At 34.5% G+C, this 14,073-nt stretch overlaps 1 protein-coding gene across 4 annotated transcripts; it reads left to right on the top strand.

The window, feature by feature from the left end:
* Nucleotides 1–221: 221 nt before the first annotated feature.
* LOC108483501 (uncharacterized) lies at nt 222–6,808 on the top strand. 4 transcript variants are annotated; one of them, XM_053027703.1, is made up of 4 exons: nt 222–409; nt 2,480–2,811; nt 3,529–4,348; nt 4,535–6,808. In XM_053027703.1, exons 1-4 carry the CDS (start codon nt 376–378, stop codon nt 6,538–6,540), a joined length of 3,192 nt encoding a protein of 1,063 aa, XP_052883663.1. In that variant the 5' UTR covers nt 222–375; the 3' UTR covers nt 6,541–6,808. The 4 variants fall into 4 exon arrangements, with proteins under 4 accessions (XP_052883663.1, XP_052883667.1, XP_017642435.1 ...); XM_053027707.1 differs by having other exon boundaries at nt 223–405; XM_017786946.2 differs by having other exon boundaries at nt 370–769; nt 2,175–2,811.
* The last annotated feature ends 7,265 nt before the right edge of the window (nt 6,809–14,073 follow it).

Consider the following 14,073-nt stretch of genomic DNA (forward strand, 5'->3'; position numbering starts at 1 on the left):
TTTTATTATTTTTAGTTTCTATATTTTTTAATTTTGAAATTTTAATTTTAAATTAAACGGTTATTAATAAATTTATTACCTAAAATGTCGATTTTACGTGAATGTTATGTGGATGTTTCGTGGAAATAAAAAAAAACTGATATATCATTACACATATACAAATGTAACCGTTACGGTTCGAATAAAAATAAAAAATTTAGAATTCGAAAAAGTAAAAGATTAAAACTACCAAATCAAGGATTAAATCTACAATATGTGGGTACTAAAGTGACTAATTGCAAATTTGACCTAAAAAAAAAAAAGTAAAAACAAAACCATGCCAACATTTTCTGAAGCTTAAAAAAAGAAAGAAAAAAAAATCCAAAAACCAATACAATGAGATATGAAGAGAGAGAAAAGGGAAATGTATGTACGTATATATAAATATTCTTTTGACAACTTTCATGTTTTCTCATGTAATTTTCTTTTTTGATTTTCATTTGTTTCTTTCTGCGTTATTTTAATTTTTTTTCTTTTTATATTTCTTCTCTTTCAAAATCTTCCTAGAAAAAATGCAGCCAGCAGATCCAAAAACCCCCCATTTTTTATCTACTTTTTTTATGGAGTATCAGAAATACCCACACTTCATTTTTTCTCCTCCTTTCTGTTTCTGATCCATTTCCAAAGCCTTTTACAAGGGATACCCATACATAGTTTTCCTCCTACTTTGCAGAAAAAAAACTTTAAGTCAATGAGCTCAGAAAAAGTTGTTTTTATCTTTATTTTTAAGGTATGATTAAAAAGATCACTCTTTTAATGCCTTTACTGGGTTCCTTTCTTCTTCTTCTTTCTACTTTTGTGGAGTTCTTCAATAAATTTTTAGCTGCTTATATTTGGATAGTCTTTTTAATGCTTAGACACTGAAGATATATCCAAATGGGTTTTTAATTTAATTTTGTTTTTTTTTCCTTGTAGGATTTAAATTTTTTATTTCGATTGGGTATTTATAAATGTGGAAGATATGGATTATAAGCATAATGTTGTTGTTTTTGGCATTTTGGTTGATGTTTAACAAAATTTCCTTCAGATTTCATAGTTTTTTCTTTCCTTTATTTTCTCTTGAATTGTTCTATTAATGGATTGAAGGGTATCTAATGCTACAATATTTTTTTTATTTTTAAGTTGATTTTTTGTGGTTTTAGTGATATGTGGCAGAACTTTAATAAATACCAATTTATCTCCTTTTGTTCCATATTTTTATTGATCAATAATCATTAACATTTTCTTTACTAGTTTATGACTTAGTTAAAGCTTAATATAATTATTCATATGAAACCTGATATTTGTTTAACTCATATGTATAGATAGAGATGCATATACATTTATATATATATATATATATATATAAATATACTTACTCTTAGTTTCTTGTAGTATTAGATGGTGTTTTAGTGCTTTAGGAACTTTTTGTGTTCTTATCAACAGTTAATTAGCAGAATAGTAGAATAATGGCTTTGATATATAATACAGATTAAATTGCATGTTGCTGCCTGCTGGATGTTCTATTGTATAAAGCTTAGAGGAGCACACACACACACACACGTATATATGGACATATTTGTAGATCTTGTTTGTTTCATTATTTTTTTTTCTTTTATGCTCCTAAATTTGCTTGGAAGACCAGAAAAACCTGCCTTAATTTGAAGGCACATTGCCTATCAACATATGGGGGTGTTCGTTGGTTCATGATGTTACTCGGTTTCTTCATTTTCCCTAAAGTGTTTGTGTCCAAGACATATTCGGACATACAAATGAGGGAATGATCCTCCAAATATATGAACTTAAAAAAAGTTATGCATACCCATCTTGAATAATTACCCTTATCTGACAAAGCAACATGTCTGCAATCCAGGTATTTCACATGTAATTGTAAGTTCTAGTGTATAGCTAATGTTCTTATAATGGGTGGTGAGGCTTGAAGTTGGAACTTACTTTAATACATTTGGTTTCATTTGGGTTCTGAGTTTTCTTTGGTTATTACTTTTTAATGCGTTTTGCACTGCCATTGTTGATAGTATTCTTATATTGTTGAGGCATTGTATATTAATGAATGTAATGTTTGGCATTTCAAAAACTTGAATCTGGGTCTCTCGTACATTCCCTTTGATTGTCTTTTGAATTATATTTTGTTGCAGTTGGTTTTTCAAGTAATGTCTGATTACATATGTCTTTAAAAGGTGGCCGAATTAGAGGAGACACAGAGGTTATACTAAGGTCTTCTTATGGCCTTCCATTGTGAAATGTTTTAACAGAACACAAACATTATCTGAGCCACCATGGAGGAATGTGGACAATGATTTGTTTATTAATATCAGCCAACATATATTGAATACTTTATGAAGCTCTTGTAGTTGATGTTTTTCTTGTCAAAGGGAGAGACAGATGACTAAAAGATAGTTGGTTTTTAATGTGTATTTTAAACAATTTTTTCTTTATGCAGGCTGCTTTTGTCATGATTCAGGAACTGCTTGGTTTAAATATATTGTAATAGCAATTGAAAATCGTGCTCCGTCTCTGTCTTTTATGGCAATGCTAGGAATGCAAGCAGACATGCAGCATAAAAGTCACTTCCCAGGGTGTTATACTGCTTGGGACCTCAATTTGGATGCTAATGGAAACATATGGCCTACAGATAATGATGTCGATAGAATCTTAAGGAATAGACAGTACTGTAATGGTACTTTGCCACCATCTTCCGGTTCGAATATGTTTTACAACAAAGTTTTATTGAAGCAGACAATGCTCAAGCATGAGGCAGAATTTAAGGATCAGGTATTTCTCTCATGATGAACTTCTTACGTCTCGTGACCTGGTTTTCTAATGTACAATGGGAGTAAAATCCTGTTCTATGTGCTTAAATGCTTTGCTCTGTCTCGTAAGCAACAACTGTGGTTACTGCATTCGATATTGGTAATAAGCTGTACTTTAGAATACCTATGAAGAATTCTTTATTTTTAGACGGATCATTTTTCATATAAAAGGGGATAGAAGATAAAGTGTCAAACTGGAATGAGAAAAATGTTATGTGAAAATCTTTGTTAGTAGGGTCCAGGATTTGAAGATTTATGATGCTATGGGCTAATTAGGTGAATGATAGCACCGGCTTATCATCCAATGCATAAAGAGATAATTTGGGGACGAAGGGCCCCATTCATTGAGAGGCTCTTTCTGCTATGTATTTTTGCATGGACATAATTTAGTATCTTAGTCCAAATTCTGGAGACTATTAATTTCGTCTCTTAGGTTGTTTGCCAGATATGTATGTCGGAGCGTTGTGTTTATTTAAACTTTTTGAAAATGTCTCTCTGATTGATAAGTATAAGAATCATTGTAGTGATCCTTAATCCGCAACCATAAAGTGATCCAAATATATTCGTACGCCCCTTGTAATCCCTCAAATCCAGGATTTTTGGTTCAACTGAATTTGACATCATTGACAAACATATTACTATCATGCAATTAATGAATGTACATTGTGTTTTATTTTAGATCCGCGAACTCCATCGGCTTTACAGGAGACAGAAGGAATTGATGGAAGAAATGAAGAAGAGCGACTTGTATAAACATCATTGCAGTCTGGACAGCAGACAAGCAAATAATGTTTTATGTCCAAAGTCGCCTAATTGTGTGCAAATACCACATCACTCTACCACCTCTATTAACATTGTCCATTGTCAGCCCCCTATTTCGGAAACTAAGGGTAGCATTTTGCCTTTGCATTCTTATGATGGAAATACAGGGGACACAGGTGTTAGGGCTACTCGTATTGGAAGCTCTTCGAAGGCCTCTGAGTTCATGGAGTCCAACTGCAAAATGTTTGGCAAAAAGGTCTTGGATCTTGAATTGCCAGCTGACGAGTACTTTGATAGTGAAGAAGAGGGATTTTCAGAAGTGAAACCGGTGCCTGATATGCTTGATAATTCTCTAAAGAAAATTCCGGAAGTTAGAGATAGGGGAGATGAAGAACAGTCCATTAGGGGCAGTGATTGCAACTATGTTTTCCCCGAAGGCAATTTTATTCCTGGTTACATTTCTTCAAAGAAAAAAATTCTGGCTGATTTAAATATACCTGTCGAACTTGAGGAAGATATAATTCCTGAATCCAGTGGCTTTAAGGATCCTATTATTGGTCACAAGGAACCTTCATTACAGGATCCCTCTGGTAAATCAAATTCCAACTTTCATGGCATGTCCAAAGAAGCAAGTCCAAATAGCCAGATGATGGGGGATCCAGAAGCACACTGGGAAATTTTGCGCCTGGATAAACACAAAATGCAAAGAGAAAATGAACCTTCTAATGATAAGGCTGGTAAGGAAGCTGTATTATATATATATATATATATATATATATATATCAGTGTTTTTTTCCTTTTTTTTTTCATTTATTCCTTTGGCACTGTAGCTAGTTCATTTGTCATCAGTCAAATCGTTCACTTCATAAAATTTATTTTTACTGCTTCTGCTGATTCTTTATGATTGGTAACTTATTTTATAGGGCATGGAAGAAATCATTTGAATTCATTCCCTCGGGATCTTTGTACTGAAAAATCATCAACTGAGCACATTAACAATGTGCAAGCAGATCACGTGATATCCCATGGTCTGGATGAGACAAATGGAAAGCTATGCAATGAAAATTTACAGCATGTTGCAAGAGATATCTCTGCTAGTAACTCTAAACCAGATGCTATTTCAGACATGCGTAGCTCATATCAAGTTGTGCCTTTGGCTGAACCGGTGATCTCTGAGTCATTATCTATTTCATCTTGGAGGCGTGCCTTCAAGCACAGTCCTATAGCAGTTCAAGCACTTCCATGTTTTAAGGGGAAAAGTTCCAAATCATTAACCTTTAGCCCCACTCTCCCCAAAAATGAGCTTTGTCTTGACAAAAAATTAGTATCAAGCAGGAAGTCGTGTAGTGCTACTTTCCCTCGGGCCAGCTGGCTAAATGATTCCCAGCTGGAGGGTCAGCCACTATCTGCAAGTTCTCATTTACTGAAAGGCAATAATGACGATGACTTTGCATTTGAGAATAGTCCAGTGAAATATGCCAAGAGTTCCAAGTATATGAGGTCTGTAAAGAGTTTGGATCTCAATATTGTCTCACCTAGTTTCTCCACTGATGTGGCTGGTTCACAAGATGGCTCTCGTATACATGGTGAAAATATGTTTCAAAGTTCAACTGTTTGCTCTCCGCGGATTGCTGAAACTCTGGTACATGATATAAACTCTGGTGAAAGGAGAGATTTCTCGATCCCACTGGAATCTACCCTTGAACAAGCCAATTCCCCGAGTGTCCTTGGTTCTGGTTCTGAGGAGGTGCAGGCTGGCAACTCCCTGGATTTTAAGAAGATGTTTGGATTTTACATGCATAACAAGCCTCCTACTGCCAATGGCCAGTGCTCATCTCATGCCTCCCCATCCCGAAACTGTTCTGATTCTTTTGCAATAGAAGACATCAAAGACAAAGAAAAAGATAGGATTCCGGATATAAACTTGGAATTTCATCATGTGCCCGGCAAGGAAAAATTGCTGGATAAAACTGAGTCGGTTGCAGAAAGTGACCCTTGTGAGAAGTGTTCAGTTCATGGAGGAATTGACCTGAATTCTTGCTTATCTATGAATGAATCTCAGATGGCGCCTTCAAATTCAATAGAAATAGATTTGGAGCCACCTGCAAGTCCGGAAAACAAGGAGTGTTCACCACCTAGAGGGGAATCCAATGAAAACCAGCTCGAGACACCTGTGCCATCTTCTGGGCAAGATGATGGGGACCTGCAAGAGGCACTAGTTAGGAATGCACTGGAGGCTATAGTTTCCATTTCATCATCCAAGATCCAGACTTGTTTAGAAAGGACCAGTTTTGAACCTTTTAAAGTTTCTAATTCCCTCTATTGGTTTGCAAGGGTTGCTTCTTCTGTAGTGGATGATCCGGGAAGTGAATTTGGAATTAGCATAGGTGTCAAGGATAATGATGATAATGAGGATTATCTGTCTGATGGAATCGATTACTTCGAGGCCATGACACTGAACCTAGCAGAGATAAAGGTAGAAGAGTCTTGGTGTAAAAGCAATGGCGGAAAAGAGGAAGAACCAAGTGCAATGTTTTTGAAAAACCAACCAAAGAGGGGCCGGACAAGGAGGGGAAGGCAGAGGAAGGACTTTCAAAGTGAAATTCTTCCAAGCCTTGCTTCTCTTTCAAGGTACGAGGTCACTGAGGATCTTCAGACTATAGGAGGGCTAATGGAAGCCACAGGTACACACTGGGAAAACAGTTCTTCAAGAATTGCAGGTAGAAATGGATACACAAAAGGGAGGCGAAGGACTAATGCCCGTGCTGCCAGTGTTACGGAGAGCATGACAAACACAATGCTGCAGTCTGGTAACAGTGAAGTGGGAATCCAGCCAAGAAAACTAATTGACTGGGGGAAGATAACAAGACGACCGAGGGGGCCAAGATGTCCATCAAGTAATCCTCGGCTTATATTAGGCCAAGTATAGAAAGGTAAGTTTCATGGATTAGCCAACATTGAATCATATGATAATCATGTACATGCTCATCTAAAATATGGCATACCAATTACATTATATAGGAGAATAGATGTCCATTTTGAACTTTCAATGGCTTTTGGTACTGTCTGCTGAGTGATGGTTGTGAATATTATATATATATGTATGCTCTTTTTGAACCTAAGAGTTTGTTCTAAAACACCATCTGAAAATCAACAATATAGCAAATATATGTCTATTTAGGCTTCTAGATTTGAAATTTCCTCTTAATTGTGTACGGTCAGATTGAATTGAAACCATGGGGTCTGTTCGATCTGGTATTTAATTAAATAATTACTGTCTCGAAGCAGTCCACCAACAACTGCTATGTTCTTGCCTAAGAGGACCATTGAAGTAGGTTTGATTGGTCGAATATTACATTACTGCTTGTAATAGTACATTCTCAAATAGTTTCAAAAAATCGTAATATAGGGTCTAATCTTATTAGATTTTATTTTTATAAAATTACAAAATATCCAAACTATATGTATATTATTTAATGGACTTGCCAGTTTATTCATTAGGGAATTCATTTTCCACTATTTTTATTGTTGGCCATGGAGGCTTCTAAATCCTCAAATGATAAGGTTATGTTGAAAGGTTATTCAATTGTCTTAGTTTTTCGGTTTGGGCAATGAGTGGACCATCAATCCGAGAAGGTTTTTATTGACATTTTCGATGAAAAGTTTAAAGATTGCAACATAATTTTCTTTTCCTTGTGAAACACGAAATATTGTTGAAGGAACATGAAAATTACTAACAACATCCTTGGCAGCGTGAAGGCTTAAAATAATTGTATAAATAAATATTCATCGAAAAGACATGACATCTACCGACAACATTTTTAAATATATAAACTTCCAAATAATACTATCTTTTTGGGCAATGTAGATATAAGTTTCTTCATATATTTTATGAATTGGATCCATTTAAGTAAATTAAATGAGTTTTATTTTATTAATTGACCTCCATGAGTTATTATTTGTATATTCGTCACGAGTTTTGATCCGTGACTCATGATATCAATATCAAAATAAAAATCGATACTTCACGATACTATACTAATTATCTTGATAATAACATAAAATACATAATGATATATAATAAAAAGAGTAAGGGTTCAATAAAATGTATTTATTTTATTATTGTAGGAAATATAATTTTTTTCTTGCATTATCCTTTACCTTTTTAAATTAGAATTAAATTAAATTGTTTTAGTTCGTTACTCAAACACAAGGTATTTTAATTATCTATACTACCATACATAAAAGGAAGGTCGGCTAAGGACATTTGTCCTTTTTTTCTGTCATAATTAAATTTCAATTTTGATCTCAATGCTTTACTTCAATTTAAGATTTAATCTCTATACTTCAATTTTGAAATAATTTGGTATCTTAACTCTTATAATATCATTAGTTAGTCTCAATATTTTATTCCTATTAAAATGTTGATGTGAATTTTAAAATTGTTAACACTATTAAAATTTTTATTAAACTTGGATTTATTATAATGCCATTTTCTTACATAGATACCAAGTGAGTTTTTTTTTTAAATTTTAAAATGTTAAACCAATAAATTTAATAAAGGATTTTAAATAATGTTAACAAATAAACTTACATTTTTAAACGAAAAGTACATAGATTAAAATCCTAAAACATCTAACACATAATTTATTTTCTTTTTATTGTTTATTAAAACAAAGACAAATTGAATAGAATATATATTTGAAAAAAAGAAGCATTTATATGCTGTTTTATTCTTAATTTTTTTATTTTTGTTCAAATAATTAATTTTTCTTTTAAATTTTTGTACTAAATTTCAAGATTTGTCATCGATTGATTGGATCGAAAATTGATTAATCTGAAGTATGAAGAAAAAGGTTGAGTTGAATTTTTTTATTTTAATACATATTTTTTATTTTTAAATAATTTATTAAATTAAACCAAAACAACTGATTAGATAAAAATCAATAATCTAACCAATTTGATACAAAACTTTAGTGTGTTTTTATTTATTTATTTTAAAAAATTTAATTTTGAAGGATAATAGTAGGTTTCATTTTATCCAACTTGATTTTAAATGAAAAAATCAAGAAGGTTACTAGAAATTATAATTCAGCAATTTCTTTTATATTCTTATTTAAACAATATAAAGAAAAAGAAAAAATTGAAAGTTAGGCTTTTTATTTTAATGAGATAGGATAAGTGATAAAATTATGATTTAAAAATATTCATTTTGATTCAAAGGTTGATAATGTTTTGGTTCTCATTAGAAATGTTATCATAGGCATTTAATTATTATTATTATTTTTTATCTTAATGTTCAGTTTGGCCTCTTGTTATGCTTTTTTCCACTTTAATATCTAAGTTCTTTTTATCTCACATTAGTACTTAAACTATCATTTAATTATCTGTTTCATCCTTTTTTTTGTAATGGTGTTACAAAAAAAACTCAATTACCATGTGGCATCAATTAAAATGTGTCACGTGACATTTAGATTTATTTAAAATAAAAACATTGACCCATCATTGATTGTATGTTGATTAGCATTGACTATCCACATGGCAGCTATCAGAATGTGCCATGTTACCATTCCTTTTTTGTTTGTTATTTTTTTAATAATATATATACTATATTATTTAAAAATGTAAAAGAATAATATATAATATACAATAAAATAGACTTGGAATAGGTCAAGAGTGCTCTCTCTAAATTTCCCAAAAAAATAAGGGCGGCTGTGGTTGGGGAAGAGTGGAGCAGTGACCTTCTGGCCTTTATGGCAGGGGAAGAGGTATCTCTTCTAGCAGAAGAGTTAATTCAATTGAAGGTTAAGAGCTCTCTTGTTACACCTAAGAGTAGGTTTTCCTTACTATGTTCGGTATGGACAAACAAGACGTATAATCCAGATGGTTTTTGTGCGCAAATCAGAAGTATTTGGAAAACTAAAAGGAAATTTGACATTCATAAGGCTAGGCAGAATCTGTTTCAAATTTCTTTTGAGGATGAGGGTGATATGGAGGCAATCATGAATGACAGACCTTGGAGATTCAGAAAACAACTAATTATTTTTGAAAGATTGACAGAAGCGATAGAACGAAATAAGGTTAAACTGATCTATTCTCTATTTTGGTTAAAAATTAACGGGTGTCCTCCAGAATGTGATAAAAAAGATTTGATGCACGCCATAGGTTCCTCGTTTGGAGGAATTTTGAGATCAGATATTAAAGAAGAATCCTATAGAATACAAATTCTATTGGATGTTAGGAAACCTCTACGAAGGGGTATTTTCATTGTTGTCGGGGTCACCAGGAAAGTTTGGCTACCGTTCAAGTATGAATCGCTGCCGAATTTCTGTTTTGGCGATGGAATAATGGGTCATATAACAAAGGACTGTGATGCGGTAATTAGACAAGGTACAGTAATAGGGGACAGTGAACTACCCTATTCGGTAGCATTAAAGGCTGAATCTAAGTTCGTGGGTAGAGAGAGTCTATTACTAGGAATGGCAGATAAGAAATTTATGGAACAATGTTTATATACGGGGGAAGATGATGAACTGATTCCCTCTCCAGTTTCATTAATGACAGATAATAGCAAAAAAGCGAAGGAGGAGCTAGGGAATATGATACAGGCAGAGTTGCCGAAGGTAAAGCCCTCGGATGAGGTAAAGACGACAAAGATCTGGCATGGTGTAGCTAACCGAGAGGCTGATATGGGCTCTTGCTTTGCAAAAAGGGATGATAGGGAAAAAATTGAGGTTGTGAGGACAATTTTTAATACATCTGGGATGGGCAATCAGGGGAATTGCAAACAATCACGATGGATGCGCAAAGGTAGAACATGTCCAGTTGATGATGTTCAAATGGTGAATATTCCATGTAAAAGAAAACTTTTTTCCTCTGAGGAGGAATTGCGAGGAAATTTAAACATTGATATCACTGCCCACAAGAAAGGTAGAATAGAGTTTAATGAGGCTAAATCTTTTTCTTTGGAGGAAGTAGGAGATTGTCTGATGGTACCTCATTATCTTGGATCGGCGGCTGCCAAAAGGCATGTCAACCGGAGCCAATGAAAACACTAAGTTGGAATGTTTGAGGATTGGGGAATCCTCGAGCAATTAGACGGCTTCGATTTTTACTGAAGCAGAATAATCCCCAACTTGTCTTCATTATGGAGACAAAGGTGAATGTTTTACGAATGGAGAGAATTCGAAGAGCTTGTGGGTATGCGAATAGTTTTGATGTGCAAGTTGATGGCACGAGAGGTGGATTGTCGTTAGCATGGAAACAGGATGTTCAGGTCAGAATTCTCAGTAGCTCGAGAAATCATATTAATGGTATAATAAAAGAAAAATAGGATTGTAAAAAATGGCGTTTTACAGGTTTCTATGGTAACCCCGTCCCAAGTGAGCGGTGTCATACTTGGACCTTATTGAGACAGCTGGGCCGGATTAAATCTCACACTTGGTTAGTTTGTGGAGACTTTAATGAAATTCTTTATTCTTTTGAAAAGAAATGAGGGGTCCCGCTAGAAGAAAGAAGAATGAAGGCTTTTCATGATGCTCTTGACGAGTTCTATTTAATGGATGTAGGGTTTACAGGTTCATGGTTCACATGGGAAAGGTGAAATTTAGCTGCAACAAATATACGGGAAAGGCTAGATTGAGGGGTGGCAAATGAAGCATGGTTTTCGACTTTTCCACAAGCCCAGATTAAACATCTTTCTTATTCACACTTGAATCATTGTCCACTTCTTTTGACTACCGATAGGGAGGAAAATAATTACAGAAAGGCTCAACTCAGATTTGAAGCATGGTGGCTACTTGAGAGTTTATTTGAAAAGATGGTTAAGGACGCCTGGTATACCACGCAAGGGCTATTACCAACTAAGCTGAAGAGCTCAAGCAGAAAATTAATCGATGGGCACAACATGTAAAATAAAGGAGATAGGGGGTCAAACAGCAACTACACATGCAATTGGACAAATTATTAGGTGAGGATAGGACTGATGATAATCTAGTCGAGATCATTAATACAAAAATACATCTGAACCAAGAAATTGACAAAGATGAAGTCTATTGGGAACAAAGAGCTCGTGCAAACTGGTTAAAAGCAAGAGATAGAAATACAACCTTCTTTCACAAGTGGGCTACTCAGCGGCATAAAGCGAATGTTATTAACAGCTTGCAGAATAATCTCGGGGAACACGTGTATGAAGAAGAATGGATGGCTACGATTGCAAAGAATTATTTTCAAGATTTGTTTCAATCAAGAGGAGTTCGCAACCCAAAACTAATTCTAGAGGGAGTAGCACGTTGTATCAATAATGAAACTAATGAAAAGCTTACGGTAGAATATTCCGCAGATGAAGTAAAGGCAGCCTTGAAACCAATAGGTCCCACAAAGGCTCCTAGAGATGATGGATTCCCAGCAATATTCTTTCAAAAATGCTGGCACATAGTAGGAACGGAGGTAACGTCCTATTGCTTAGAAATCTTAAATCAGAGGAAGGAAATTGATAGTGTTAATGTTATAAATATTGTCTTAATACCAAAAAATACACAACCCACAAATATGAAAAATTTTCGACCTATTAGTCTATGCAATGTCATTTATAAAATAATAGCTAAGGTAGTAGCAAACAGATTTCAAAAAACTCTAGAAGTATGTATTGATAAAGCGCAAAATGGCTTTGTCCCAGGACGTTATATTACGGATAATGTGGAAGAAGCAAACAGGTAGAAGAAGACATATGACTCTCAAATTGGACATGAGCAAAGCCTATGATAAAGTCAAATAGGGCTTTCTAAAGGCTATGATGGAGCAAATGGGTTTTGCACCTTCTTGGGTATCTTTCATTTTGAAATGTGTTTTTACGGTTTCCTATTCCATTTTATTAAATAGAACAAAAGGTGAATATTTTAGACCAACGAAAGGGCTACAGCAGTGAGACCCTCTTATTCCGTACCTTTTTCTAATATGTAGTGAAGGTCTATCATCACTTATGCGGATGGCTATCACGAGAGGGGATATTAAAGGTTTGAAGGTATGTCGGCATGGACCACAGATTTCACACATTTTTTTTGCTGATGATTGCATTATCTTTGTAGAGGCAATGAATGTAGGAGTTGGTAAAATTAAAGAAGTATTGGTAAAATTAAAGAAGTATTGAAAGAGTACGAAGATTATTCTGGACAGTGCATGAATTTCGAAAATCTATGGTATTTTTTAGTACAAACACTTCAGAAGATGATCATTTTTTGGTTTCCAGTTCGCTAGGTGTGCCCAGATCAAATGACATTGAGAAGTATCTGGGTCTTCCTAACTTGATGGGTAAGAAGAAAAGATCTTTCTTTCAGAGTTTAAAGGATCAAATAAAAAAACGAGTTGATAGTTAAAGCTTTAGAACATTGTCCTAGGGAGGGAAAGAAGTTTTTATTAAGTCTGTGTTATAGGCAATTCTGACTTATTCTATGATGTATTTTTTGTTACCAAGGTCTTTGTGTGATGAAATGGAATCGATTATAGCAAGATATTGGTGGCAAAAAGGTCACGATCGGAAAGGAATACATTGGTGTAGTTGGAAAAAAGTCTGTGAACTAAAAAATATTGGTGGGCTAGGTTTTTGAAACACGACAAAGTTCAATGTGGCTCTCCTTGCTAAACAGGGCTGGTGATTAATGAAGCAACCAGATTCACTACTAGCATAAGTATTAAAAGTGAGATACTATCCTACTACTAATTTTTACAATCAGAACTAGGAAGTCAGCCATCTTATACGTGGAAAAGTATCTGGGCAGCGAAGGGTCTGTTGAAGGAGGGACTGGGATGGAAAATGGGCACAGGTGACAACATAAGCATTAACGATACAGCGTTGTTACCCAAGGCAGATAATTTTAGAGTTTGACATCACATATCTAATGTTAACATTAGTATGGTTGCAACATTAATTGATGGAAATACAAGGATGTGGAGGGAAGATTTAATACGAACTACCTTCGAACCTGATGATGCTGATAGAATCCTGCGTATCCCACTGGCAAACAAAGCACATCCGAATATGATCTTCTGGCGTGGGAGCACTCGGAAGAGTTCACAGTGCGTAGTGCGTACAAAATGTTACAGAACCAAATTCCTACTACTTATCCTATTGATCTACATACTACGACCCAACCATTTTATAAACAACTGTGGGAATTACAACTTCCTAATAAAATAAAGATACTGGCATGGAAGGTATCATGGAATTTCATTCCCACGATGGTCAATCTACACCAGCGAAGAGTGGTCCCAACTGCCATATGTCCAAGGTGTAGAACTGGAACTGAAACCCTTCGGCATGTCTTTGTGGAGTGTTCTGAGTCAGAAGAATTATGGAGGGAACTAAATCTCAGTTGGATTAGGCAAAGTGAATTAAATGAATGTATCAAATGGCTTACCTAGATTTTCAATAATTGTACTGTAGCACAACACCGATTAGTGATCT

The sequence above is a fragment of the Gossypium arboreum genome, chromosome 1, assembly GCF_025698485.1.
Source record: "Gossypium arboreum isolate Shixiya-1 chromosome 1, ASM2569848v2, whole genome shotgun sequence".
Taxonomy (NCBI): domain Eukaryota; kingdom Viridiplantae; phylum Streptophyta; class Magnoliopsida; order Malvales; family Malvaceae; genus Gossypium; species Gossypium arboreum.

Bases quoted from the DNA above. Each gene is read 5' to 3' on its own strand.
- LOC108483501 (XM_053027703.1), top strand. From the start codon at position 376: ATGAGATATGAAGAGAGAGAAAAGGGAAATGTAT. The intron at 410-2,479 runs GTACGTATATAT...TTCTTTATGCAG, and splicing joins GAGAGAAAAGGGAAATGTAT to GCTGCTTTTGTCATGATTCA. The intron at 2,812-3,528 runs GTATTTCTCTCA...GTTTTATTTTAG, and splicing joins AGGCAGAATTTAAGGATCAG to ATCCGCGAACTCCATCGGCT.